At 39.9% G+C, this 12,461-nt stretch overlaps 1 protein-coding gene across 2 annotated transcripts in view; it reads left to right on the top strand.

Moving 5' to 3' along the window:
- The window catches only part of LOC126465952 (uncharacterized), a 464,506-nt gene that overhangs the window by 441,530 nt on the left and 10,515 nt on the right, over positions 1-12,461 (top strand). For both annotated transcript variants that reach the window (XM_050096346.1, XM_050096345.1), the window contains exons 2-3: positions 5,336-5,503; positions 8,908-9,024. In XM_050096346.1, coding sequence (XP_049952303.1) covers positions 5,336-5,503; positions 8,908-9,024 — 285 coding nt within the window. The remainder of the gene's footprint in view (positions 1-5,335; positions 5,504-8,907; positions 9,025-12,461) is intronic.

Here is a 12,461-nt window from a genome sequence, read left to right as displayed (position 1 = left end):
AACCAAACTGACATTTTGCTAGTGCTTCATTTTTACAAATATTTGATGCTACTCTTGAATACGTTACTTTTTTCAAGAATTTTGGATAAAGCTGTCAGAAGTGAGATCGGGCGGTTATTGTTAGCATCAGATCTATCCCCTTTTTTATGCAATGGTTTAACAGTAGGGTATTTCAGTTTATCTGGAAAAATGCCCTGTTTCAGTGAGCTACTACATTTTGGCTGAGAATCCTACTTATTTTTTGGGAACAAGCTCGTCTTGATTTGTCAGTGGATAACTTAAGAGGACAATGCTATGATGGTGCCTCGAATATGAGAGGTAGGCTCAAAGGACTAAAAAAGTTAACTTTGGATATACAACCAAAAGCACGTTACGTGCACTGCACTGCTCACAGTTTAGACTTGGCAGCTATAGACAGTCTCCGCCATCTTACGTCTATGAGGGATATTATGGCTTTAGCCAAGGACTTAATAAACAGCATAAGGGAATCCAATAAGAGGATGGGACTTTTTAGAAGCATACGCTGTGAGGGTACCAACGACCAAGCTGGTCTACGACCCCTTTGCCCGACTCGATGGACTATGCGAACTTCTAGTATTTTTAGAATATTGAAAAACTTTGAAGAACTTCTAGAGTTTTCTGAAACATTTTTGGCAGAGGGCAAAACAGAGGCAGGTTACAAATGTGCAGGCTACCTTGAGTCAATGTTACAATTCAAGACTTATTTCTTTTTAGTTCTCATTTCCATGCAATGAAACCAGTAGAGGATCTCAATGAAAAAATTCAATGCCCTCATCTAAGTATTGCTGATCTGGAAAAAATATATGAGGGCTTGATTTGTATATTGAATGGAAGGCGTGATAGTTCTGAACACTTTTGGGGATCGCATTTAAAAGCAAAACCTTCACAAGTTGATGATCCTTCACTTCCTCGGAATCGAAGTATACCAAAGAAGTATGAAAACAACGAAGCCAGCTCACTGCACACTTTCAAAAGACCAAAGGAATACTACAAAGCTATTTACATTGAAGTTTGTGAAACGGTGCAATCTTGCATTACTGAGCTGTTTGCTTCAACTGGACTCACACAGGTCATTGCAGTTGAACAAGAGTGCTTGCTTTTAGTAAACAGAGGTGAAACAAATCTGTAAAAATCAACTGAGTTTTTGAAAAACGACCTAGACATTGAGACACTGCACTTACACTTGAATATGTTAGCCGATAGCGCTAATAAAAAACAACTGGTCTTAAAAAACATGCGTGATATAAGAAAGCGCTTTACATAAGAGCCTGCAGTTGGACAAATGTTAATGGAAGTAGCGAAGTGCATTAAGCTTCTCCAAGTAGTTCCAATCACGGTAGCAACAGCAGAACTGTCATTTAGCGCCCTTAGACGTTTGAAGTCATATCTCCGATCAACAATGGGACAGAAGCCAGTGAACAACTTGGCTGTTCTTCATGCCCACCGAGATGTTTGGATGAATTGGATATCCGACCAGTCATCAACGACTTCATATTCATTAATCCAGTCAGAGGTCGACATTTGCACCTTTCTAAAGACACTCTAGATCAAATAATGACATTTAGAGCAATATTAAAAATCTTTATAAAATAGAGAATTAAATACATACATAATATTAAATTTTCATTTTCGAAGTATTAGTACTAGTTTAGTTCTGTATTACTATAGTACTGTATTAGTTATTTTCAAATACTTAAATATTTTTAGGGTGTAAGATCCAATTAAAACCCGCTATTTACATACTTTTTGACTGAAAGTATTAGGCATACTGTATTAACTTTATTCACTGTATTAAAGCATTAACTTTGAGATATTGTTTTTATTTAATGAACCCTGAGCTTTATTCAGAGTAAGCTTAAATTAGCTATTTCACTTATTAATCAAAGTGCCATTACTGTGCGACAGCAATATTTTGCTTTATTCTTTTAATGATAGTTTAGGATTTATTTAAATATAATTTCAGTCTTTTCAGCGCTATATAGTCATTCCTCTGTAATAGTCTATAAGCATATTATTACTGTAAATTAAATTAGCTTTTTACGAAAATACCGTGCGTATTTATGTTTTGTTTCTTTTTTCAAAGCCAAAAAATGTGTTAGGCTTGTCTTATTTTCCCGGAGTGTCGAGTTATCCAGAGTCCATTTGTCGGGGTTCTAATGTTGATCATATGACTCTAAAATGCTTAAAAAAACTTTAAAACTCACTATTTTTCATCTAAAATTTATAAAATTTCCCTGGTCAAGACCACCAGTATGTCCTCCCCCCCCCCCCACACACAGTATTTTTTATAAGTCGGCGGTCCTGCTTACATTGGTAGGTATCAGAGCATAGTGATATCTGCTAATTTGCAAGAATCGAATTATTTGAGCTGCTTTGTAGATTACTATACTATTACTTCGTGAAAAGTCCTTGCGTTGTCCTAATAAGGCTCCTATTGCAATGAGTTCTTTAAAATATAGGAACGCTATTCTTAGCAAAATCGATTTTTTGTTTGCTTTAAGTTTCACCGAGCGTTCCAGAATGTTTAAAAATGAATTACTTGCACACATTCGCTTATCGTGTCATCGAGGCCAGCAAACTACTGGGCCCCATCTTAGCAAAATCGTACTGTAATTACTGATAACGTTACGTGTATTTCGATCGATACTTTACAAATTATAGCAGAAAACTGGCATAAAAAGCTTACACAAAAAATATGTCGGTAGTTACGGGATAAATAAAACTGTTTTAAAATCATCTGATAGTCAGGAAATTAAGGGTGGACCACGGCGACAAGTAGATTTAGACACTACCCATACAACACATATCGATAACAGCTATTTCCTGCCACCAAAATATGAGTTCACTCGTAACATGGAAATTGTGGACGAGAGTCAAGAGTAAAATAGTTGTTCATCCGCAAGCTTTTGATTCGAAAAGCGACAATCTTTTGAAGGTTTACAAATCCCTAAGCAGAGCGTCTTTTCTGACGGTTCCTGGTGTTTCCGAAAGAGACCAAATGATGAGTTTGTCAGCTCAGTTGCTTGTTTACTCCTTAATTAACAATGTCGTTAAGGTTTTTCTCTGAGACGTGCCCGTTTCTTCGATTTTGACGTCGCTAGACGCTAATTAAGCTGATTAAGAACATTTTTCCAGCTCACTTCATAATTGTCTACATGAGCGCGTTCGCTGAATTGGTTTGGTTCTCAGCAGAAGTTTTCCCAAATCAGATTACAACATCGACTTAACTTTTCCAGTCGAATGAACGACCTGTGACCTTAGAGTTCCTTAAAACCAACCTGGTCCCCTCTTACACTATGGTCCAGGTCGTGTGACTGACGTACCCGAACATTTTCGAGCCACAGCTGTGATGGGAAGATCCACTTCTCAGACCCCAAAACCGTTGAGCTTATGAAGCAATAATTCCCACGACACTTTGGGATAAAAAAGCACAACAGTGCATTTTCTGGAGATGGGTCTTGAGGTTGGTACCGGATCTTAAACGTCAATAAACACCACAAACTGAAGCCCGAAAAAATTAGACGAACGAGCGCCGACGACATGCGAGCTGTGTCATAGAGTTCGGAAGCGCATCTGATGTAATAACCCGTTTATTACAGAAATACAGCTGCTAAAGTGTAGCCCAGACAAATACTAACAGAAGGTTGTTAGCCAAAGCCAAATGCTTAAGTAGACTTCCATAAATTCTATCAACGACTTCAGTGTGCCTTCATATTCTCTTGAGAGTATTATGTGTAGATCTTCAGAGATCGGCTTGGATTTCTTTTATGAGGACAGCACTATTCACAGTCCGAGCGATCAGTGCATTTTTTTAGACATCGCCTTTCAACCACCTCCAAAGGCAAAACTCGAAAGGGGTAAGGTCTGGAGAGCTTGGTGGCCAAGAACGTGACCATTTCTGCCAATCCATCCGATCCATCATCTAGACCTAGCATGCCCCGTAAGATGGATCGGCAGAAATAGTCGCAAAATTATCTAGAACATTGTCGTAAGGAAAAACAGAGATCGGTAAAATTATATTAAAATAATTTCGAAAAACAATCATGATCGCATGTACGTTGTATATTTAGTTTGGTGACCGGTGTCGGTATTTTATAAGACCATCGGCAAACCATGGTGGCAGCAGGAGCCAATGTTCCACACGCCTCCAGAGCGGTCTGCTCCACGCCACTGGCTTCTGCTGTCACCAAAGAGTAAAAAATTGTCTGATGATTGTCTTATAAATGACCGAAACCGGTCCCAAACGAAATACACAACATACATGCGATCATGACTGTTTATAGGAATAATTTTAATAGAAATGGTAACGTTTCTTGGTCACCACGATTAGACTTTTGCCTGTGGGAATGGTTGAAAGGCGAAGTCTACACAAAGGAATAATAAACACAAGAAAGGAACCGATGTGCTACCCTCATAAATTAACTCCAAGAAGACCTCAGAGAGAATTAGAAAGTGCGTTGTAGTCAGAGGTGAAATTTATGAAAATCAACTTTGAACTCAATCGCCGGCTGGAGTGGCCGAGCGGTTCTAGGCACTACAGTCTGGAACTGCGTGACCGCTATGGTCGCAGGTTCGAATCCTGCCTCGGGCATGGATGTGTGTGATGTCCTTAGGTTAGTTAGGTTTAAGTAGTTCTAAGTTATAGGGGACTGAAAACCTCAGCAGTTAAGTCCCATAGTGCTCAGAGCCATTTGAACCATTTTTTGAACTCAATCATTTGTCTTTGCTTAAGCCGCCTCCATAGGGTTTAGCGCGCCTGACTGCTATGGAGGACTCGTGTTCGATTTCCAGTATTGCCAGGTATTTTTCCTGGCTGGAAGGACTGGAATGGGGTGCACTCAGCCTCGTGGTGCCAGTTAAGGAGCTACTTGTCCGAGTAATAGGGCTCCATGTTACAAAAAGCGACAACGGCTGGGAAAGCCCTACACTCTGCCACACCACATCCGGTGACAACATTGGCTGAGGATGATACGAAGGTCGATCGATACCGATGCCAGAGCCTGTGGTCAAAGTTTATGTTTACAGTACACTCTTTATGCCTGTTACGTTGTAACAGATGTAGCTAGCAAAAACTGGACAAATGTTATATGGAATGTTAGTCTATACTGCTACTTGATAAAATGTTTACTCTTCCCCCTGAAATACCTTACACGTAAGAATGAGGATGGAGGCACTCGGAATGTTACACTTAAGACACACCATTAACTGGTCTACGTATAGTCAACATGTCACACTAGGCACATTATGAGCTACACGTGTGTCTCATATCAGCTTGCAGAGGACGGCTTATGATGGAGCATGTCCAATGTTGCAGGTGCTGGGCATCGTGTGCATGGCATGCGCGTCACCCGCCCTGCTGTCGGGCACCCACTGGTTCCTGTTCGTTGCCGCCGTCAGCTTCACAGCCACACTCATCTGGGTCTTCGTCTACCTACTCAACATTCGCGAGGCCCTCAAGCTGCCGATTAACTGGATACTCACGGTCAGTTTCACTGCCCTGCAGATCAGCTCATTTATGCCTTTCTGTCTCTGTGTACGTTTGCACTCGATTGACAATAGAAATAAATCACCCAGTTTGACGAACATACGAGGTGTCCTTTTCAAACTTTGCACATTCAGCCAGTCACAGAAACGGAAATGTGGAACATATCCATACATATTATAAAAGTGTATGTATGTTCCACATCTCCTCCTAAATCATGGGATTGATGTCCATGAAACTTGGCACACATATCACGTACTGTATGGAAAGCACCAGGTATAAACCACCTTCCTCCCAAAAGGATAGGGGCATGACTTTTTGATTTATTACTTCTTTACTACCAACTCTGCTCACATCACATTTCACAGTATCCAAATACACTGCTGGATATATCTGCAAGATAATACCATTGTACCACACATAGCCGAGCATGCGCTGTGTAAAAACGAAACAACAGTGCGAAATTCGCTACAGGTAGAGATGATGTATTTGTACAAACATGAGTGAAATATGTTAAATATATATATAAAATATATGTGACAAGTGTGTACATGGGCAAAGCCTTTGGTAAAATGGTCCTTTTAAATTTCTAGATAAACCAAAATTGAGATATAGATTCGATACATAGAACAGACAAACAATGAAAAGTACTTCTAATATACTGCATTTGTTGCAGTCTTCACTCCAAAAGCTGGTCTGATGCAGCTCTCCACACTAGTCTACTCTGTGTGAGCAACTTCATCTACTTGGAATTAGTGCAACATACAATTCACTCCAACGTATTTACTGTAGTCAAGCCTCAGTCTATGATTTCTACCTCTGACACTTCTCTCCATTACCAAATTAACTGTTACTTGATGCCTCAGGATGTATTGTACCAACCTGCCCCTTCTTTTAGTCACTCTGTGTTGTAAAGCCCTCTTGTACCCAATTCAATAAAATACCTCCTCATTAGGTACTCGATCAACCAAGCTAATTGTTGTGTGCAACATCATGCACAATGGTGAGGAGGAGTAGGGTACAGAGTGGTGCAGCAACTGTCATCATAGGAAAATTGGACAGGAGCAGAAATGATTGGTAAACAGGTTAACATGGCAAACAGAAGATTTACTTAATTTGTATTTCTCCAAGTGTAGTAAGACTCTTTACAAATAATGTAGCAGCAAGAAATAAGAGTTCAGTTCTCAATGTCAACAGGGATGAGGCTTTCTGAACTAAAGCACAAATGATGGCATCAGAGCCGTGACTGTGCTGTGAAGTGGCTGCCAGTATGAGTGGGTGGTGTGGCTGCTCCTGTCCATCCTGTATTATGGTGGAAGAGGGCACTCGTAATCGATAGTTGCTGGAGGTGTGGCTCAGTGGGCAGGCACCATTGGGTCCACTGGATCCTGCATTATAGTTGTTGATATATGACAGAAACTCACAAATATGTTGCCAATTGCAGGATGCCGACCGGGTGGCATCGATATGTGATACCACACTAATCTTCAAAATTATTCTGCAGTGCCACATTTCTAAGGCTTCTGTTCTATCCTTGCCTGTATTGTTGTAACAGTGTAAGTGGACAACAACCTTGTCTGCAAAAATTTTCTGTAAGTTAACTCAAAATTTGCCACACCTCAAATTTCAGCACATACGACATGTTCCTAGTTTCTCTGTATAATTGAGCTGACTTGACCACGGTGATTCAAGGATATTCAAATCAGGGAGTTGTGTAGATTTAGGAAGCGCATTATTATTTTATCCATGCCAGAGTAACATTGAACATTGAAAGCCAAGTCAGGAGGGGCATTATCCCCTTGGAAGAAGTCCTATTGGGAACCTCACCTTCCTTGCTCAGTAACTATGGCCACAATAAATGTTTTTATGGAATGTGCCACTTATCTTCCCTTTCAACATGACTATGCAACCAACTGAAAAATTCTCTCTGACCACCTAGATAGCTACAGAACTTCTTTGAAGGTTCGTAGTTTAAAGAAGATAATTTCAACTGGTCTCTTCTCCTGGAAGAATTTTGGGATCTCTGCAGATGTGTCCTTGCAATCTCAGATCCTTGTGTTTGTGATGTTACTTCATTGTTCTTGTACTCTTGCACATACAAAGGGTGGTTAGGAATCATGTTGACAAATTTTGTGGACAATAGGTTTTAGGAGAAATGGCAGCGTCAGTTGGCATCATAGTGCCCTCTATATTCCAGAGCATACAACGTGCAGACATCAGATACAACAAAGACCATGAAGCGAAAATGAAATCTTACATAAAAAGTAACCTTTCAAATCACATGACAATGTTTACTGTCAGAAGTCTTAGAAAAACTTTAAAAATGCAGTATAGGCATAATAACTTTTCTGTATCTGTTATTGATAAATTACTATGTGCTTTTACATTAGATATACTCCCATAAAATTTTATTTTGTACTTTATGTCAGAGGGTGTAACTTTATTGTATTTTTTTATCATGCCTGTACTGCATTTTTATAGTTTTGCTATTACTTCTGGCAGTAAAAATTGTCATGTGAGCTTAAAAGTTATTTTTTATGTAAGCTTTCAGTTTCTATTGATGGTGTTTGTTGGCAAGGACACTGTCTGTAAATCTGGCCATGCTAACAATAACTTACAAGGAACTATGAGATATACAATATATATAGTCTTTAATCTACCGTTCCTGAAACGTTTTTCACTGAGGCACTGAAACATTCAGAAGCATAGCCTGAGGTGACACACATTACATTCTGTGAGATCACATAATGTACACCCACAAAATGTTAGGTGTTAAACCTGTTCCATATAGTTTGTCTGATGTTATCATGTTGTCTTCTTTGTGTAAACCAGAAGCACATAAATCCAGTCAGGGTGCAATTACACAAAAGCACTGACAAAATTAATGGAATGGTGTGAATTGGAGAACATAAATAGTTTCAAGCCTTTTAGCTCTGCCTGCTCTGCAGTTCATGTAGATGAAAAGGATATAACACCTAATAATCTGCTACCCGGAAAAGCAACTGTAATGTACCTAAATTATGACATAGAAACATTATGCAGACAACAGTTTTTTTTATTTCACCTAAAAACTGTAGTGTTACAGCTTTCAAATGGAATGATATATGCAAGGCAAGAATATTGCTGTGTCTTGTTTTAGATGATATAGCTTTATTTTTAATTTTGTACCAGACTTACTTCCTGTATCCTTATTTTTTTGCTATGAAAAAAGTGAATTTATAAACTAATGTTTCCATTAGTTTCTCACTCACTTCCTTCACAGTTTATTGTTTGAACATTTTTCTGTGGGTGTAAGGATGAACATGAGTGGTGAAACTTAATGTTAATGAAATGTGAAAGAAACACACTTGAATATGGAAGATAAGAATTTGCATGTTTGTAATGTGAATATTATTCATTTCCAGGAACTGCTGAACACTGCACTGATGACGCTGCTGTACTTGATCGCATTCATTGTGCAGCTTGCCATCTGGTCTGAGTTTCACTACTCCTCCTGGAAATCCAGTAATATTGCTGCTGGGGTGAGTATTTCTAATGCATAAGCGGTGGTGGTGGTGGTGGTTAGTGTTTAACGTCCCGTCGACAACGAGGTCATTAGAGATGGAGCGCAAGCTCGGGTTAGGGAAGGATTGGGAAGGAAATCGGCCGTGCCCTTTCAAAGGAACCATCCCAGCATTTGCCTGAAACGATTTAGGGAAATCACGGAAAACCTAAATCAGGATGGCCGGAGACGGGATTGAACCGTCGTCCTCCCGAATGCATAAGCCATACATATATTAAAGAAGAGGTTGTTGCCTCTTGTGATGGTGTACTACTGGTTGTTGAGCTGTTACACACTGTATAACCATCATATGTGTCCAGTTTAAAGTCAGCAATTGGAAAATGGGTGGAAGGTTCATGGAAGAGAGTAGAAGTGAATTGCTGTGCTTCCTACATTCTAAACTGCACCTTTGCACTACTCAGCATGTGACTTATCATAACATACTAATACAATAAGTGGAGGTGATATCACTGTTGACATAGGTTATGGTTGTATTGTTAACTACATTTAGTGTGACAGATTAAAAAGTAAAACACTGCAACTGTTTGCCATTATGTTATTCGGACATGGAATCTGTGAGATGGCATGCATCTATACCCAGTAACGTTCAATGGGTTTAATGAGTTAGAGAATTCTTTGTGCTCATGACAACTTTATGGGGTACCGGTAGTCACATGTGTGACCTTATCAGCTATGTATAACTAACAAAAATATGTAGGTAATGTTTTGTGGGTGAATGAATTCTCTCCAAGTAGACTTCACACAGAAATACTTCTGGGGTGTGGGGAAAACTACATGTGCCAAAACTTAGTCTCTAGGATTGCCTGTTCCTGTTTGTAGGTCAGGCCAGCCTTTACATCTACATCTGCACCCATACTCTGCAAATCACCGTGAAATGCATGGTAGAGGGTGCTGCCCACTGCACCAGTTATTACAACTTCATCCTGTTTCTTTCATTTACGGGGAGTGGGCAGAATGATTGTTTCAAATGCCCCTGTGAGCACTGCAATTAGTTTAATCTTGTCCTTGTGATCCCTGCGGGAGCAATACATATGGGCTGCAGTATATCCCTAGATTCAACATTTAAAGCTGATTCTTGAAATTTTATATGCAGGCTTTCTTGAAATAGTTTCATCTTTCTTCAAGAATCTGCCAGTTCAGTTTTTACTCTGACATTCTGCAATGGGTCAGACAAACTGGTAAGCATTTGTCCTGACCTCCTCTTTGTACATTCGGTATCTCCTGTTAGTCCTATTTGGTACAGGTCCCATACATTTGAGCAATGTTGTAGGATGGATAGCATGTGTGTTTTGCAAGCAATCTGCTTTTTGGAATGATAGCATTTCCCTAGTAGTCTACCAATGAACCAAAGTGTGCCGCCTGCTTGACCTTTGACTGAACACACACTGTGTGTGTGTGTGTGTGTGTGTGTGTGTGTGTGTGTGTGTGTGTGTGTGTGTGTGTGTGTGTGCGCGCGCGCGCGCGTGCACACGCGCGGTTCCATTTCTGAAAAAGGCTGTGGCTGAAAGCTAATGTGAAAGTGTCTTTTCGTTGTGCCTGTCTGCAACTCAGTGAGTCACCTTTATGGTGAGTATCAGTCTAACTTCTCCATATATTGTTAAGTTAAAGAAAGGCAAACCTATGTTTATAGCACTTTTAGATTTAGATAATGCTTTTGACAATGTAGACTGGAATCCACACTTTGAAATTCTGACAGTAGTAGGAATAAAATAAAGAGAATTAAAGATTATTTATAACATGTATAGTAATGTGTCTGGTGTAAAAGAGTAGAAGAATATGAGAGGGAAGCAGCACATGAGAAGAGACTGAGTGTTGTAGCTTATGCGCAGTGTTATTCAGTCTGTACAGTTTCACTGATACCAAGCAGTTTACATATGACATTGTAATTCTGTCATCATCATCATCATTTAAGACTGATTATGCCTTTCAGCGTTCAGTCTGGAGCATAGCCCCCCTTATACAGTTCCTCCATGATCCCCTATTCAGTGCTAACATTGGTGCCTTTTCTGATGTTAAACCTATTACTTCAAAATCATTCTTAACCGAATCCAGATACCTTCTCCTCGGTCTGCCCCGACTCCTCCTACCCTCTACTGCTGAATCCATGAGTCTCTTGGGTAACCTTGCTTCTCCCCTGCATGTAACATGACCCCACCATCTAAGCCTGTTCGCCCTGACTGCTACATCTATACAGTTCATTCCCAGTTTTTCTTTGATTTCCTCATTGTGGACACCCTCCTGCCATTGTTCCCATCTACTAGTACCTGCAATCATCCTAGCTACTTCCATATCCGTAACCTCAGCCTTGTTGATAAGGTAACCTGAATCCACCCAGCTTTCGCTCCCATACAACAAAGTTGGTCGAAAGATTTAACGGTGCACAGATAACTTAGTCTTGGTACTGACTTCCTTCTTGCAGAAGAGAGTAGATTGTAGCTGAGCACTCACTGCATTAGCTTTGCTACACCTTGCTTCCAGTTCTTTCACTATGTTGCCATCCTGTGAGAATATGCATCCTAAGTACTTGAAACTGTCCACCTGTTCTAACTTTGTTCCTCCTATTTGGCACTCAATCCGTTTATATTTCTTTCCCACTGACATTACTTTCGTTTTGGAGATGCTAATCTTCATACCATAGTCCTTACATTTCTGATCTAGCTCTGAAATATTACTTTGCAAACTTTCAATCGAATCTGCCATCACAACTAAGTCATCCGCATATGCAAGACTGCTTATTTTGTGTTCACATATCTTAATCTCACCCAGCCAGTCTATTATTTCCAACATATGATCCATAAATAATATGAACAACAGTGGAGACAGGTTGCAGCCTTGTCTTACCCCTGAAACTACTCTGAACCATGAACTCAATTTACCGTCAACTCTAACTGCTGCCTGACTATCCATGTAAAGACCTTTAATTGCTTGCAAAAGTTTGCCTCCTATTCCATAATCTTGTAGAACAGACAATAACTTCCTCCTAGGAACCCGGTCATATGCCTTTTCTAGACCTATAAAGCATAGATACAATTCCCTGTTCCACTAATAACACTTCTCCATTATTTGCCGTAAGCTAAAGATCTGGTCCTGACAACCTCTAAGAGGCCTAAACCCACACTGATTTTCATCCAATTGGTCCTCAACTAATACTCGCACTTTCCTTTCAACAATACCTGAGAAGATTTTACCCACAACGCTGATTAAAGAGATACCTCTATAGTTGTTACAATCTTTTCTGTTTCCATGTTTAAAGATTGGTGTGATTACTGCTTTTGTCCAGTCTGATGGAACCTGTCCCGACTCCCAGGCCATTTCAATTATCCTGTGTAGCCATTTAAGACCTGACATTCCACTGTATTTGATGAGTTCCAACTTAATTTCATCCACCCCAGCTGC

The sequence above is a fragment of the Schistocerca serialis genome, chromosome 1 (genome assembly GCF_023864345.2).
Source record: "Schistocerca serialis cubense isolate TAMUIC-IGC-003099 chromosome 1, iqSchSeri2.2, whole genome shotgun sequence".
In the NCBI taxonomy this organism is placed as follows: domain Eukaryota; kingdom Metazoa; phylum Arthropoda; class Insecta; order Orthoptera; family Acrididae; genus Schistocerca; species Schistocerca serialis.
This window is presented reverse-complemented; position numbering and strand designations above follow the sequence as displayed.